This window comes from Schistocerca piceifrons, chromosome 2, assembly GCF_021461385.2.
Source record: "Schistocerca piceifrons isolate TAMUIC-IGC-003096 chromosome 2, iqSchPice1.1, whole genome shotgun sequence".
NCBI classification, from domain to species: Eukaryota; Metazoa; Arthropoda; class Insecta; order Orthoptera; family Acrididae; genus Schistocerca; species Schistocerca piceifrons.
This window is the reverse complement of record NC_060139.1, coordinates 691,407,822-691,426,060: the sequence shown is the minus strand read 5'-3', so window position 1 is coordinate 691,426,060 and position 18,239 is coordinate 691,407,822. Positions and strand designations below refer to the sequence as shown.

The 18,239-nt window shown below is 42.7% G+C and overlaps 1 protein-coding gene across 7 annotated transcripts in view; it reads right to left on the bottom strand.

Annotated features, from left to right (window-relative positions):
* LOC124776595 (homocysteine S-methyltransferase 1-like) overlaps window positions 1-18,239 on the bottom strand; it is a 134,039-nt gene that overhangs the window by 20,314 nt on the left and 95,486 nt on the right. For 6 of the 7 annotated variants that reach the window (XM_047251658.1, XM_047251657.1, XM_047251656.1 and 3 more), the window contains one exon: window positions 12,895-13,094. In XM_047251658.1, the coding sequence (XP_047107614.1) occupies window positions 12,895-13,094 (200 nt within the window). Of the gene's footprint in view, window positions 1-12,885; window positions 13,095-18,239 lie in introns of all 7 variants that reach the window. The other variant, XM_047251661.1, reaches the window with a different exon arrangement.

The window sequence follows — 18,239 nt, the reverse complement described above, 5'->3', positions numbered from 1 at the left end:
TAATGGGCTACTGTAGCTTGATTGTGACTACTTCTAACATTTTGATATAATTCCCACTTTATTCTACATGATATACTTGTCCCACTAGTCAGCCAACCAGGCTGCTTTTTACTGCTAGGACCCTATTCAGAACATTCTAATGAAAATCAACTCTCAAACAACCCAAGAAATGTGTTAAGGAAAGCATTATATTTGTCATCTATGTTATCAGCACTATATACATTCTGCAACTCTTGTTCCTTGACAATGTTTAAAAAACTCTCTATTGCCGTTGGATTAACTTCCTACATAGTTTGTAATTATATGTGACATTTGTTTGAGTACAAAAGCCTTTTAGTGTTAAGATCTGAGCATCATGGTCTGAAAGGCCATTCACCCTTTTACTGACAGAAAGACACTTCCTGCCGCTGCTGGTCCACACCTCTATCGTGTGAACTACATATCAATTGACTTCAGTCTAAGGAAGGTGCAGCTAACTACTACAGGAATTTTTCCATGAGTAGTCCCATGACCACCCACTACACTGTCACCTATAAGCTTTGCCGGCCTCCCCTTCCCATTCCTATTGAGGTGCAGGCCACTCCTTGTGAAACCCAATCTACTGATAGACTCAACTGGAAATACTGCAATGTGACCCATGCCCTCTGCCATCAGTGCCTTTTCCAGCCACATGTTAACGCACCTAACAGCCGCATTTAGATTAAGCTGATAAAGATGCTGAAACAGTTGCATGAAATGCAGATTAGTGCCACCAGTTTGAGTAGCTATTTTTACCAGGTCACCACCTACATCATATCCCACACCCCTATCAAGACTATTCCCTGTTCCACCCACTATTACTACCTGATCCTCTCTTGTAAAATTCCTACATAACTCCCCTATGCTGTCAGTCACCTGAGCCAACCCTGTACTAGGCTTCACAATGCTGGTGACCTGGCACTCACTCCCCAACACTTCCTGCAGCTGCTGGCCCACACCTCTACCATGTGAACTACCTAGCAGCAGAACCTTCTTCTTTCTGTTAGACTTTGCAACTGACTTAAGTCTGTTACTGTGAGTTCAGGTGCTGCAGAAAATCTTGTAGGCAATGATGTCCATGCAGACAGATTATGAATGCATCACCTACATATCGTCACACATGTGTTTAAGGAGTTACGCATTCTGACTACTGTTTCACAGTTTATTTATTTGCTCATGAAGTTTGTTGTAAACAATCCACTGTAGTTCAAAAGGAGCAATGACATATACAGTTACAGTATCAGAAGAAAAAAATTACATTCATTACTCCACATTAAGATTGTCTTTAGCACAAAAAAAGGGATCAACAATGCAGCTTCAAATGTTCATGACAAAACAGTTAGAAGGGCTACTTTTAAGTGGTCACAGTGGTGGTAACGTAAACTGAATGTGAGGATAAAGATGCTCTATAAAATGGGTTGGTTTTGTATGGGATGCAGCTTCTGTACTGTCCCGATTGGCTGTTAAAATTAGACAGATAGTGGTGTGCTGACCTAGGTTTGATCCACTTGTAATTTAATACAAGTTCTAGAAGACTTTGGAGCATTCTTATAACATTTATATGATTCTTGAAATTTTGAAATTATGTGTAAAGGAAGTGCTTGCTGTTCAGGAGGTAGTCCAGCTCAGTCTACATTTCATGTCATTTTCCTAAGAAAACTGCTTTCACTATTAATGTTGGTTTTATTTGCTGAGACACTACCCCGACACCGTAGAAACAATGCCATTGCCATCTTTCAGTGAAAAGCAGAACTCCTTGAATTGCAGCTGCTCTTGCAGCAAGGCGTTGCTGTCCAGCGGATGCCAATATTACATGGCACAGGGTGTTTTGTACCAATGTTATATGGCAGATGGTGCTTCTTGCTGATGTTGCATAGCGGAGGATATTAAATACTGATGTTGTGTGGTAGAGGATTCTTTCTAATGTGTGGCAGACGTGATTATATCCTAATGATGATGTGTGGGAGAGGGTGTTTTGTACCACTGTTACATAGCAGAGGGTGCTACGTACAAATGTTGTGTGGCAGAGGGTGCTTTGTAGCAATGTTACATTACAGAAAGTGTTTCCATTCACAGAAAAGTATTTTATATATATAAAACACTGACAACCTGTTTTACATAATTTTTGAAACTATCTTTCCCTTTCAAGTGTTCCCAATGTAAATAGTAACATTGGCATGCTACACTTAATTCATATCAGTGTTGTACAATATTTTAATACAGGCTATGTTTGCCAATGGTCTTTTTTGTGCTGTTAAGTGAGCATCTAATTCTGTGTAACCCACATGCCAGACTTAAGCCCATGAACAGAACTGTGAAAAATATCACTAATTCTCAACCAAACTGAATGAATAATGAGTACTGAGTAGATGCAAAGAACAGCTAAGTTTTTAGCTGCTCTGGAGGTAGAATAAAACTTTGTAACTAAGAATAAAAACGAGTTTCATGGAGAAAACTGAGAAAAAGTTCAACCATCAGCAAATCATCTGTCAATACTACAGGCAATGATTCCAGAAGTCCATACTTAGCATGGAGGGTCACAAGGAGTGGGCATTCCACCAAGATATGAGCTACTGTAAGGCTCCACAATCACAATGTGGGGTGGCTTGTTAATCAAAATACAACTATGGGTTAACCATTATGACCGATGCAGAGACAAATAGGACTGTGGAAACCATCCAGGAGAGGCAGAAGGATGAGTGCGATGCTGCAGTAGTCTTGTTGATTGTACAGAATTTATTAGGTGAGGCAGCAGCTAACCAGATTTTGTTCCATTTCTGAGTTAGGAGAGATCTCATGTACACCCGCAAATCTACACCTGGGATCAGCAAAGCGAATGTGGAGCAAGTAAGTGTTACTCCAGCCAAATGATCTGTCAGTTCATTCACCAGGATAACCACATGACTTGAGACCCAGTGAAAGACAATTGAGCAGGCAGCATAACAAAGGTCAGTGAGAAATTCATGAATAGTATACACCAAAGGGCGGCAAGAATAGCATCAGTCAGTAGCCTGAAGACTACTCATTGAGTCAGTATATACTGAAACACTGTCTGTTTAATAAAATGGAGGTCTCTGCTAATGATTGTCAGCTCTGTCATGTTCCCAGAAGTGAATGGCGTTTCATACCAGCAGGAAACATAAAACATGATCCACAGTTTTATAGCCATTGATGTAAAAGATGGTATTACCCTACAACTCTATAAGAAGAGGATGTAACAGATGCCAAAAGATCATGGGGGTGACAGACTTTAGGACCTTTAACAAGATCAGTCCTAATCCATGGCCTGGGCACCATCAAAGGCAGAGTGTGCGAGAAATTCAGGAAGCACAATCCACAGAGGGGAGATGGAGATCTTGGCAGAGGGAATGAGGCACATTCCAGCTGGTAATTCCACCTGAGGGTGGATGGCAGCCAGCCGGGGTGGCCGAGCGGTTCTAGGCACTTCAGTCTGGAACCGCGTGACCGCTATGGTCGCAGGTTCGAATCCTGCCTCAGGTATGGATGTATGTGATGTCCTTAGGTTAGTTAGGTTTAAGTAGTTCTAAGTTCTAGGGGACTGATGACCTCAGATGTTAAGTCCCATAGTGCTCAGAGCCATTTGAACCATTTTTTTGGTGGCTGGCATGAGGACGACACCCCTCATATACAAAGAGAATGGGATATGTGGGCTGATCAGGGAACTGCCAAATGGCACTTGCATAGGAGATCAAGAGCTGATGTCATCAATTCTGTAAACAGGAAGATTCGTGCTTCAACAAGGAGATTGTCTATGAAACTAGTCTGAAAGGAACCTGTGGCCAGATGCATGTCATGATGGTGGACTAGATCTAACAGTTTCAAAGTTGAAGGAGCTGGCAAACCATAAGCCTGGCAACCATAGTCCAGTTGGGATGAAAACCAGGCCCAGTAAATACAGGTAACAGTAGCATGATCCACACCCCAAGATGTGCACAAGGAAGCAGGAAGCATTAAACTTTCACATGCAGCTAGTCTTCAGCTGACAAATATGGGGCAGCCAAGTCGTGTTTTATCAAAAAGGAGGTTAAAGAAATGGGATGGTGCTAAAACATCCAGATGCCAGACACCTAAGTAGAGTTCTGGCCAGGATGGACCATGGTGGCAGAAATGCATGAGCTGCATTTTTGTAGGAGAGATATGGAATCAGTGGGAAAGAGCCCATGCAGAGACTTGCCAGATGGTACCTTGGAGCTGGAATCAGCACAGTCTACCAAGTGGGAGCTGTAAAAAATGAAAAATCATAAACATACAATGCAGGAGTGATCAGTGGCCCAGCAGAGGTCACTACACTACTGATGGTGATGAGGAACAGAGTGACACTCAAAGAGCCCTACGGGATACTATTCTCCTGGACCTGTTTGGAGCAGAGTGAAGCCGGAACAACCTTTTTGATAAAAACTGACAAATAAAAATCAGTAGGAGGCCTCAAAAGCCCCAGTTATGGAGGTTAAGTAAAATTTGATGTCGTTTGCCTTATGCAGGAGGAACTGTTGAAAGGGGAACAGCCATTCCAACAGTGTGGATGACTGCATCTGAGAAGCTTTGTGCAACCTAATCAGTACAATCCAACAGAGAAGTGACGAATGTAACAGCAGAGGCATACAAGGGCCAGTTGGCTCTGTGGAGAGCTCAACAAGGTAGTTGGTGTGTCTGATAGGGGCAAGGCAATGACAGGATAACCAGAAAGTGGTCTCTGTGATTAACCCAGATAACCCTGACATCCTTCTGGAAGGACGGTGTCACTCACTGTTGAAATTATTTATTTTTGCAAATAATGCATTGCAATGGACTGTGACGCATTGTTAATGAAGTAGGCAGAGTCAGTTGCATGCTGCGACAGTCAGTTTGACGCTGTCGTTCATAGTGAGTGAGAAACTGTGTCTTGAAAATAGGGCCTATTTTACCATGGACGAACTGACTGATCTTGTCATTGATGTGTATGTATATTTTCTTTCATATGGCATCAATAATTCTGAAACTTGTTATATAATATCTTCAAGAATTAACATATATTATTTACGGGTTCATATTACGATTGAAAGTTTTCATCAATTGTAATTCAATAATGTTTCCAACCGTCCTTCCAGAAGGATGTCAGGGTAATATATTGTCATTTTGTATTCACAGAAAATGATGTACACTGATGGAACTTTTGGACATGTTAGAATCAAAAGATGAGGAAATACCTAATACTGGCACGTGTAGTAAGGATTATGAAACAAAAGGTATGGGGTTACGGTGTAGTAATGACTTATGTTGACCAGTTACTTCCACATGTTCCATATCGAATATACTTTGGTAACCTCTTTACCAGCTCTACGCTACATGACCTAAAAGAGAGGGGTGTGGAAGCAACAGGAACAATAAGAGGAAACAGAGCTAAGAATTGTACTCTATCATCTGTAGATAAAATAAAATAGGGGATCATATGAAGTTTGTTCTGACTCAGCATCTGGGATTTCCACTGTACGTTGGAATGACAACAATGTTGTTACTGTAGCCACCAACTTTGACAGAGTGCAACCACTACGCTCTGGAGCAAGATTTTCCAAGTAACAAAAGAAAAGGATTAGTGTGTCTCAACCTAACTTCTTACATTCCTACAATACTCATATGGGAGGCATAGATCAAGCTGACCAAAATGTATCCCTATACAGATGCTCTGTAAGAGAGGAAAAAGTGGTATTTCCCGATCATTGCACATTTTATAGATATTGCAAAGCAAAATGCCTGGGATCTTCACACGCACAATGAAGAACCCATAGATCATATGACATTTTGTCATTGAATTGTCACTGCAATTCTTGAAAGTAACAAAAGAGTCACTACCAGCAGAGGACGTCCTAGTAAGAAGGCAAAACTAGATTCTAGATTTGATAGAAGAGAACATTAGGCTGCTGAATTACCAACGGATGAGATAACAAAAAAGAAGAAGCAGCTGAAATGTCGAAGTTGCCATAAAAAAACTACCACTATGTGTGTAAAATGTGATGAACCACTTCATGTTTGTTGCTTTTTGTCTTATCTTACTAGTGCATAAAATATGTGTATAGGTTATTTTCTTTGTTTTTTTGTATTTATTACCTGTTTTGGCCCATAATTCAAATTTATTTATGTTTATTTGAAAGTATAAAAACCAAAACAAGTTAATTGTGCAACGTCATATACTTTAAAAACATTTTCCCTTATTGTCCTGACGTCCTTCTGGAAGGACGCCCACTTTTGGAAATACTAAATAAAAATAAATACTCAAAATTGTTTTTACTTTCTTCCTTACAACCTTGTGAATCAATGTAGATATGATATAAGTCAATTTTGAAAAACAAATAATTCAGGACTGTCTGGGTTGGTTAAGGTCATCATGTGGTGACCAATGTAGTGAAGCCACCAGATTAGGGGAAGACAGATTGATAGCTGAAAAGGCACCATGGGTGGCACTGGAGCAGGTAGGAGAACCATCGTTGAGGTGGTCTGTAAGAAGCTGTCAATTAGAAGGTCCCCTAACAGATGAATTGGCACTCCCCCAAAGGATGTAGCGTGTTGAATACTGTAAGCATGTGAAGGAGGGGTATGGGAAACATTAATGTAGTCAATTCAATGTAAGTAAGTGGCCTGTCTGGAAGTAGATAAATAGTGATAACAGTAATCACTGAGGTCATTTGCACCTGCACAGCTATTGCCTACAGCAAGATATGAAGAGGAATCCATTCACTGATGACATCTGTATGAACAAAAGTACAGACCTTTCCAGATGCCCTCCCAGTGCTGGGGGATGTGCTTTTCTTGGAGAGCAATACAAACCACAGAAAAATAGGAAATGAGGTATTGTAATTCCAGCAGGTGACAGTAGTACCAGTTACAATTCCACTGAATGATCACATGACTGGCAGCCTGGTAAGGGATGAAGGGGCCAAGGGGACCGGTCACACTGCAGGACTACTGCCTGTCACCAGGGGGGACAGAACCACGTCCACAAATATCACCTAAGAATCTGAGTGCATGGAGGGATCTGGAGCCTCCAGGGGTACTGGAGATGTTTGCAATTTCTCCACGCAAGGAAGTTACCACCAGTGGATATTCATTAGCAGCTGACTGAGGTTTATGGTGAAGAGTTTATGTCCATTCAGCATGTCCGCAAATGGTGCAGGGCTTTTGCTGAGGGTCAGACAGAAGATCACGATGAAGAATGAAGTTGAAAACCACCGATTTCGGATGCGATTGTCCAGGAGATCAACAGTGAGCAGCTTAAAGATCAGAGGATCACTGTCTGTGAACTTGTTGAACGCATTCCTGAAGCTTCCCATGGCACAACTGAAAGAACTTCAACAGAAACACTGGGTTATCACAAGGTGTTTGCTCCCTGGGTCCCCAGATGCTGACTGATGGACACAAGGAGCAATGTCTTGACTGCTTGCAAGTTTCTTCAATAATGTGAGGGGGGAGGCAAAAAGAGAAGTTGTTGGACTCTATCATCATGGGAGAGGAAATGTGTGTGTTTCATTACACCCCCAAAACAAAACAACAATCTCATCAGTGGTATCATTCTGGTTCACCGCCACCAAAGAAATTCAAACAATTACAGTCGGCAGGAAAGGTTATGGTGACTGTGTTTTGGGATTGGGATGGGGTATTTCTCATTGATTTCATGCAACCTGGGAAGACAGTAAACTCAGAGAGTTATTGTAAAACATTGACCGAACTTAGGTGAGCAATCCAGAATTGCCGGGAGTAAAATTGATGGAGGGAGTAGTGCTTCTTCATGGCAATGCTCGACTCCATGACTCTCGTCAAACACAGGAGCTTAAGAAATCTGGGTGGACTGTTACGCCCCATTCCCTGTACAGCCCGGACATAGCCCCCAGCGATTATCACCTCTTCCCCAAGCTAAAGGAACACTTGGGTGGCAAATGCTTCAAGAATGATGATGAAGTGCAAGCAGAAGTCACATGCTTCATCAACAGGTTGGTGGGAGACTTCTTCGACTTAAGAATACAAAAGCCGGAGCACCATCTTCAAAAGTGTGTCGAAAAAAATGGAGACTATGTTGATAAATAGACAAAAGTGTAAGCTTTTCAATTATGTATATTAATAACAATAAACAATGTTTTCTATTTGTAAAAAAATATGGGAACCTTACTTTTGGTTCAACCTTTGTATGATCTTGTTTACTGAAGGAAAAAGTTGTTAAGATGACATTTTATAGAGACTTAATTGATATACAAAGAAATTCTGAGATTATTAAATACTGTTCAGTCTAGCTGTTTAACCAGTTTCATTTATACATATGTTCATTGTCTGCTAATCACATATACTTACCAAAATGGAAATAATTGTAAGTTTTTGGCATAGGAATAAGAGTGTGTGAAGTGTGCATGATACTTTTATTGCATTGCAGCATAATGACTCAGGATGGAGCTTTTGCTGGGTTGTTCATTAGGGTTTTTTTTCCCCAGATTCTACTGGGAAAATGTAAGGAGAACTGCTATTTTCGATGTTATGATATAGCAATATTGTACTCCTTATTTATCACTGGCTCCTGGAATTTTCAGGGCTGAGCATCCCTTTTCTCTGGCAGGAGCACTGTCTTGCTGTGTATAGCATCAACAGTGCTCCAGCACTATTAATCATGTACCATCTTAGTGTGCGCAGAGAGTCGTCGTTGGGCTTCAGAAAGGATGTGTTGTGTGAGCCATGTCATGGATAAATAGTATGAAGAATTTGCTAGGAACTATAATTAAAAGTTGAAAGTGTTATGTCAGTTCGTAGGAGAGAAGAGTATGAGTAACTTGGCTATTTTGCAGGTAGGCATTTAAGATTAGTTATGAGATTTGCAGTTGAACCAGTACTGTATTTGTGGATCAGTAACTTTTGTGGAGACACACTTATAGTAGAAAGTCGGTTGAAAAAGGTTCCATGATTAGTGATTATATGTTTCATTAATGTGAAAATGTGCAATGTAGCAGTGGTTACTTCAGCATGAATGTCGAATGAGCTCAAGTGTTAACACAAGACTGGATGAGTTTAGACTTTGTTAGGGAAGTGTGTCAGTTTTTAAAGGGACAATAAAACAAAGTAATTTGACTTGAATTGTTGTTATTTCAAAGTGACATTTTCTAATTTTCAACTAAAAAACTTTAATATCTGACAAGTATAAGATGTTCATATTAGGCACATGATCAGGTTTATTTTGTAACAAAGCTTATTCTCTATGTAAAGCTCCCATACTCAAGTCTGTTAGCCACAAAATTAACAAAAATAACAGAGTGTGGAGCTTTACAACTGTCGCTGTGGCAGAGATAGTAACTTTACACACTGTTTTATGTGAATAAACAGCATTTCTGCAAGCCTGTAGCAAGAAATAAAAACTGTGAAGCATCTAGTGATTAGCTATGGAGTCTGTACTGATCTAGAGATAACAAGAGCAGATTTTCCAACTCGCTGGCACATCTGTGATAAGAGAAGACTTCTTGGAATGTGCTCTTACTACCAGCAATTCATAAAGGACTTCCATACCAAGGCACATTCCTTGCAAGAACTACTGCAGGGAGGTGCCAAATTATCCTGGAATGGTGTTTGAGAAAGATCTTTCCTTCTACTTAATGAGATGTTAACACCTACTTCTGTCCTAGCATTGTGTGACGAGAATGATGAGACAGAACCTGATACAATCACTACTGATTATGGGATATTGGCACGTCTGGTAAAAATTCAGGAAGGTGCTGAAAGAGGATAGCTTATGCTTCCAGTGTACTCTCAGAGTCCAAGAAAAAGTGCCTTGCAGCTGTTTGGGTCATCAATAAGTTCTGGCCATATTTATTTATCCATTCTCTGTTTTGAGGGACCTTCATCCTCCACACTGGCTGACTAGCCAAAAGGATTTATCAGGTTCACTGCTGAGTTGGACACTGAGACTTCAGGAGTATGTCATCACAGTGGCTACAATAATGGATACAAGCACAAGGATACTTAATTTCTTTCAAGCAGAGTGGACAAAATCTCTGTCATAGCTGCATTCAATGACACTGCTGCCAAACAGAGGGAAGAATGCTTTGAAGAATGAGGAATTAACCAAAGGAAAATTCCAAATAAAGGAACATTGTATAAGAGTAACTATGATCCATTGCTGTGGAAATTGTTGCTCATCTTAACTAACTCATCTATGGCCAGCTGTCTTGAAGTTTGTCTACAATGGTCGAATCTGGTCACCTGTGGTTCACAAGGCCTCTAGACAAAATCAAATGCAGGTCACTGGACAGTCTCTACTGATCTGTAAACACCATGTGAGTCACCAAAAGATATGCCAGTGACTGAAGCATGTGCCAGAGTTACCTTTGGGCATCTTGTAACAACTCAGTCTGCAGTACTACCACATTTCACCAAACCAGAATGGACCTCTTGGGGAGGCTCCCGAAATAAAAAGAAACTATCTCAGTTCCTAAGCTGTCACCTGAGAAGTGCCTAATACTGAAGTTCCAGAAAGAGCAATGTTCCTTACAGAAGACAACATTTTGAAGCATAGAGGAACCCATGTGATGCTGTCTGAACTAGGAAAAGTTTTCTGGTCCTGACCCATATCGGAAGGGATTTCACATTGTAATAGCCCCCACTGTCTATCACCCACAGTCAAATGGCCTCATAGAACATTTTAATCAGACCCTGACAGATATGCTCTCAATGTGCATGGATGTTGAATAGAGAGCTTAGGATACAATAATACCTGTCATTTCATCATTTCATTCACTTACAATACAGTGAAGCAAGACACTTTAGGCCTCACATCTCTCCCTCTCTCTCTCTCTCTTTACTGCATGATCATGAGGATGAAATGACAATGGATATACTCTTCCCATTTCAACTAGACAATACTCAGAATGACTACATTAAACATCTCATAACTAGGACCTAAGAAGCAAGACAGTGGCTCTTACACAGATCTTTGGCACCTAGGAGAAAACAGAGAACCAAGCACCAGCCAGTGACATACAGCCCAGGATACCTGGTATGGAGTCTTATGCCTGTGCAAAAAAGTTACTAAAGCACTGCTTTGAGCCACATCATATCTTTTGTCACTTGTTGGAGACCACAAACAAAGTTGAAGAGTATGTCCCTTCAACAGAAAGACAAAAGTGCAGAGACATGGGCCATGTCCCCCATATGAAGCCACGCTACAGTCCTGTGGTGTAAATAGATGATAGGGGCTTCCTGCTCAACAATTGTGAAGCTTTGATGGGGAGGGGGGCATAATCTCTTTGGAGAACAATCTGCAATCACTGGTTTTAAAAGAGGTTTATTACCTGTCTTGCTTATATTAATTTTTTAAATGACTGAATTCAGTTCTCACTGAACCAAAACTTCTCATTAAAAATATCAAGGGGGCTATCTTTGATGATATAGAGGATCACTGACAAAATCTCGATCCAGGTGGCTGTAGTCAGTTCCAATAAGAATTTCTGAACCAGCAGGTTGCTGTTTCTCTTGTAGAAGAAGCAATGCTGTGAGCTGTGCTGCAAGCAGTGTAGCATATCAGTTAGCATTGCTGGCTGGCTTGCTGCAAGTTGCCTTTTTGAACTCTACCATAAGCAGTTATTTGTTATTTAGTATTTATAATTTCTGGAAGGTTCTTGAGATGTCTAATTTTTGTAATATCAACAATATAATGAAAAACATAGATTGTTACTCACAATAAAGATGATACATTGAGTTGCAGACAGGCACAATGACATGGCTGTTACACATTTAGCTTTTGGCCCAAGTCTTCTTCAGAAAAGGAAACACACATACATATTCATTCATACAAGCAGCACATCTCACATACACATGACCACCATCTCTGGCAGCACTGACCAGAATGGCATTCTGGTCTGAGCTGTCAGAGATGGCGGTCATGTGTGCATGAGGTGCACTTGCTAGTGTGAATGAATATGTTTGTTCCCTTTTCTGAAGGCTTTAGCTAGAAGCTAAAATTGAAACAGTCTTTTCATTGTGCCTGTCTGAACTCAATGTATAACCTTTACAGTGAGTAGTAATCTATCTTTTTCCTTATATTGTTGGTACTCCATCCTGGAGTTTCCATCGTTTGTAATATTTTTACCCTCTTGAATATTCAGGGTTTGTATAAATAGCAACACTCTTTGTCCAGGAGTTCAGTCCTATTCTGGTTATATGTTGATGTCTGTAAAAATTGTGCGTCCGTTGTGAAGTGTTGTACTTCATTGATGACCCTAGTTTTGGATTTGGACTTTATTGTGTTTACATCACCACAATGTAGTCGCTAAAATATAAATCACCTGTAATTATGTAAATTATTATATCAGTTTTACAAGGACCAATCGCCTGTCATTTAACATCTGTAAAATACCTTCTTGACTCCTTTATTGCTATTATCAGTATTAGATGTATGGGAAAAAGTAATAATGTTAGAATCTCAAACCTTATACCGAAGCAAATAACAGTAAAGTCTAACACAAGTTCTTGAAGAAAGAGTCTAGAACTTAATCTTTGATGACATCCACACAGGTTTAAGAAATATACAGCTGTTGAAACTCAGATACTTTTGCAGATAACACTACTGGAGATAAAAACATTGGAATGAACAAAGTAAACTACTCACACACACACACACACACACACACACACACACACACACACACACACACACACACACAGAGAGAGAGAGAGAGAGAGAGAGAGAGAGAGAGAGAGAGAGAGCTAAATTCTCCTGGTTCTGTAACGCAGTCACACCTGTTCTGTTCAGAGTACGGCAATGGAGAATGTAACTGTGTGAACTGATTCTACAGCAAAAATGAATCCGAAAGATAGAAGGCAATACTTAGAAATATTCCCTACCAGTCTTACCCTGTCTTTGCATCATATTTCTCTCCACTATTTGGGTAAACTATAAATGGTATTTTTTGATCTGCATCCTTGAGAAGGGATGAGATGTATGCTGGGTTGACACAGTTTGTACCAACAGCAATAATCTGCTGTGGGTTATGCTTTAAGCATGATGCTACTGCTTCCCTGAAGTTTTCTCCATGTGAAACATGATGATGATCCTGTAACAGAAATGTTATACTCTAAGAGGAGACTAGTAAAAAAACTTTATGTTTGTTACAGTATCACAGTACTTTCTGCTTGTATTGAATGCAACCATTAATATATTAATGCATACCAACCATACTATTTCATATCTACACTTTATGTTTGTTACAGTATCACAGTACTTTCTGCTTGTATTGAATGCAACCATTAATGTGTTAATCCATACCAACCATACTATTTCATATCTACACTTAGCAGCTCAAATACATGCATACCAGACATTGCCAGGGGACTAATGGAACAGGATTTCAGTCCATGGCAGATATAGAAAAACCTCAAGGAGGGGGCACTAAAGATCTATTGAGCTACCTTTACTTTACCATAATAAAAAATAATCAAGTCACATGCAAAGTATAAGAATGTTTTATTTAAACTAATTATACACATATAGAAGACAATGTCATCTTATGATATAAAAAAATTACAATTGTGGTTCTCTTCCTTAAATGATGAATTCTATGCACCTATTCTTCCTGGCAAATTGGTTAATTACATCACCAATAGGACAATCAATGTCAGGGTGAGTGTTCAACAGAGCTAAGCCATTAAGTCGATCGTACTCCATTGTCGACCTCATCCATGTCTTTGTGCGTCGCACTGCTGAAAAACTTCTTTCTACTGTAGCAATAGATGCAGGTAGACAAGCAAATATTTTTTACAGCATGTGCAAAGTAGGATAGTCAGATCTACGACAGACAGACAATGCTTGCATAACAGAATCACGATCATTAAGGACGTTTATGCTCGTTTGCTTGTATGGAAGCATCTCTCCCATTAGTCTGCTTTTAATCACAAAACAGTAGAATATTTGAGACTTTTCTCGAACAAATGCCAGACAGAATAACGTACTGAGATCACTAGAATGGCTGCGACTTCTCTCATAGGTATGTGTTAGCTATCTATGTGCAGACAGAAACGTATTGTGGCTCCGATGAGATCAACACCAGTATCGATCTGAGCATCATCTTTGAACCTAGCAAAACATTATCTTTGTGTTGTTCCGCCATCCAGTTCTCTGTATGCCTTACTTGTGTGAAGAGGTGAATAAATGAACTCCTGATTATAAGGTGTTGTTTGGCGTATCTCACCCGAGCATCCACCTCACTGGGGACCCCGAGTTGTAACATATTCCATTTTCGCCGTTTTACTGTGTCCGCGGCCTCCGCGTTGGTTATTTTCCCGTGTATTACATCAACACAGCATTCGAACAAAGGCTTCCGCCCAATGCCTAACGCCGGATTTTGTGATCGACATGCATCGTGTTGCGGGTGATGTACACCCACCAGGACTGCAACACGATGCCTCTCACTCATCGATTACACACGTTTTCGTGTCTGCAACAATAAGTGAATTTAGGAGTGTGCATGACTCCTGCTATCAGACGCCTTTGTTCCCGCCACATATGCCCTCCCTCATCGACGGTGAAGTTACCTCTTACGGATCTCCGTGCAGTGTGGGATCTATGCCGATTTCTGCAAATGCTCCATTGAATAACCTACCACCGCCAGGACAACGGTTTGCCATGTCGCAATCCATGCAGTACCATGCTGATTCCTGCTACATGGCTGGAACTGCTTTGTTCACAGGTCAACCTCCTCAGCATTTGACCACGCCCGTGTCTGCCTCGATTCAGCTTCAGCACATGCCTTCCTGCTTCAATACCTCGGCCTGCAACAGGAGCAATTACTTGTTATCTGTGCCTGGCCTCCATCTCCGTCCTACTGCTATGCCTCAGTGTTTTGTGCCATGACATTCACCTTTTCCGCACACCGTTTTGAGTGAAGTGACTATGAACAGTGAACATTCACACATTTTGCCCAACGTTCGACATCATTTTCCTCACGGTGCTTTTGGACAGTCTGCACCTCCACAGCCTCCCTGCAACATAAGTGGCTCCAATTCTGATCGCACATCACGTTTTCCGCGGACTGGAACGCATTTTCAAACTTTGAACTTTTTCTCACCTGTCGCCCCCGTGCCGACTCCAGTCGAACTTCCGCAAGTGCAATTGACACATTATGGTGTCTCACCCGCGTCGGCCTTCCGCGTCATGACGGATAGCGCTCAACCACAATGCGTCACCTTTATGCTGCCACCCAACCAGCCGTCGTTGCCACATACCCTGGAGACACACTCTCCTGGAATACTGCAGCAACAACAGCTCGTTTCAGGCAGTGCCCCGACGAATTCAATGCACCCTGTTCTTCCGAATGTTCTACACCACTTACCAATGCTGCTGCCGTTCAATTCCAACAGGGCAACAACCTGGTTCAAAATTGTGGACAAAGTGTTCGACCATTTCAAACTCGACGAATCAACCAGATTTCTGTGCCTTATCACCCACCTGCACGACCAGGAGGACTTGATTGCTGACCTGTTTGATGCCCCGGACTCAGCTACCCAGTACACTCTAGCCAAAAAGACAGTTCTACGTCAGCTTGTGTGCTCAACTGAGACAGCAATACGGCAAGTGCTCCACGTCGAGCAAGTAGGCAACGACAACCCTTCACAACTTTGGAGACAGCTACAGGCCCTGGTCAGTGATGATCTACTCTCTGACACAGCTCTCCTCGCCATCTGGACAGATAAACTACCTCCCCACATCCGCTTTGCTCTGGCTCAGAGGTCTCCCGAACCTGTCGAGCAACGAATGACAATTGCTGACAAACTACATGAGGCATCACTGCTCTATTTTGCCAGCCACTGCCTACCTGGCAAGTCTCAGGTTCAGGCTCCTCATCCTGCGGCCGGACGCCACACTGTACTGACAGTTCTGCTCACTCCGGGACGCAGTATACAAACAGCTGGGACGCCACCAACTCTGCCCTCGGTGATGCCCCCTCTGCAACCGAACCGGCTGCGGCCACTGCCTCTGGCAACGAACTTTCCACAGGAAATGCAGCCGCACTACCCATACTGTTACTTCCACACATGGTTTGGTGAGACGGCATGGCTGCAGACCGCCCTGCTGCTTCCCAAACGCAAATCGCAGGTAGGTCCGGGAGCTGCCTCCTGTGCACAACATGACAGGCATCCCCCAGTGCTCCATTCTGTCCAGGAACAATCGGATAATTACAAACGACTTTATATTAAAGACATTTCATCAGGATACTTTTTCCTAGTGGACACAGGCACCGATGTTTTGCTGCTCCCTACGTCCTTAGTGTTGTCAAACATCCGCCCTCATCATACTTCACTGCTAGCTGTGAATTCTACTAAACTACAATGCTCAGGTTCAACCTCCCACATCGTCTCACTCTCCGCAAACTGAAAACTCAAGTGGACTTTTTTAGTGTGCAATATTGAGGAACCTATACTAGGCATTGACTTCTTGCGACACCACAAACTTTCACCAGACCTAGTGCGAAACATCGTGTTTCATCACCTCTCCAAAACTCACTTCCCCTGTGCTCCGTGGAGCAAACCCCCCCATGACACATCAGTCCAGGCTCATCTCATCCGTACATTCTCGGCTCTGTCAATGACGTTACAAGAAACAACGCATAAGTACCTTGTTGAGCTTAAAAACGTTGCTCGCCTACGCAAGGAAAACTTCAAGCTCTCCCTCCGGCTCCACGAAACTCAGCTCCAGCTATATGATGCAGCAAAGGAATTACAGACACTGCAGCAAGGACAAAGCAAGGTCAGTAAGTGTGCCGAATCTGCTTGTAGTCCCAACAATGGAGCCTCCGTGTGCTTACACCCCACTACTCCTCGCAACTGTGCTATCAAGTCTACCATAACGTGTACTGACAGTTCCACAGGACCACACCCCCCTAACACGGCAGCATTTGACACTCGGCTGGAGACGAGTGTGCACGCGCAACGAGTGTCACGTGTTCCCATACTGACAGCTCCTACCCCTCCCCTCACGGACAGCACCCCAAACTATGCAACTTCGGCTCCTGTGCACCACCGTGCAACCGCCACTGACAACACAAGCAGTGCATTCACACCTAGCGCTTCGCCCGCAACCATGCTGCCACAGGCCGCGCACTCGGACAATGGACTCACTAATGCTTCACGAGCTCTACCGAGCTCACCCAACCACGGTGCCACTGCTTCGAGCCAGCGGCCATTTTGTCACGTTGACTCCTGGGACACTTCGCTGCCTCGTCTCCTGTCGGATCTGCCGAGTGGCTCCGAACACCACGACCTCCCCTTGCCTGCCCCGCCCGCCTCACATTGTAAACAAACTGCATCCTGTACCGCCGGCAACATTTCCGTCATCACCAACGGCACGGTTCACAAGCTTCACCTCATGCCAGGTCCCCTGATCTCCAGTAAACCACGTCGACTTTGTCCTGAGCGCCTCTCCGACCATATAAAGCAGATTTCTGAACTTCTAAGCTCCGGCGTCATCGAACCCTCTGCCAGCAGCTGGTCTACATCCATTCATATGACACCCAAGAAAGACGGGTCCTGGCGCATGTGCGGAGATTACCGTTGACTAAACGCACGAATAATTATGGGCACCTACCCCGTTCCCAACAATGCCGACTTTACCAGTTCCCTCGCAGGTGCGACCACGTTCTCTGTCATTGATGGCAAACGGGCCTACCACCAGATCCCCATGGCTCCTGAAGACATCGAGAAAGCAGCAATCACCACCCCAATCAGGTTATTTCAGTTTCAATTCATGCCCTTTGGGCTAAACAACACAACCCAGACCTGGCAATGCCTCATCAACGAAGTGCTATTCGGCCTAAAATACTGCTTTGCATATCTTGATGACATTCTTGTGTTCAACTCCTCCGTCGAGGACAACATTCGACATCTGCAAACTGTTATGGACACTCTCGCAGCAGCAGGCATCGAGACCAACCAGGACAAATTGCAGCTACATCATCAACCCTCTGTCACTTTTCTTGGTTTTCGGGTCTCTGCCAACGGCATTTCACCGCCCCCTGACAAGATACAAACAATACCAAACCTACCCAGACCTTCGTCATTCAAAGAGCTCCAGCACTTCCTGGGGACGGTTAATTATTATCGCCGTCATCTACCTCGGGCTGCGGAGATTCAGGATCCTCTGACGGACGCCTTGGCAGGCACTAAGACTTCTGGATCTCGGCTCATTCCATGGACCCCTGCTATGA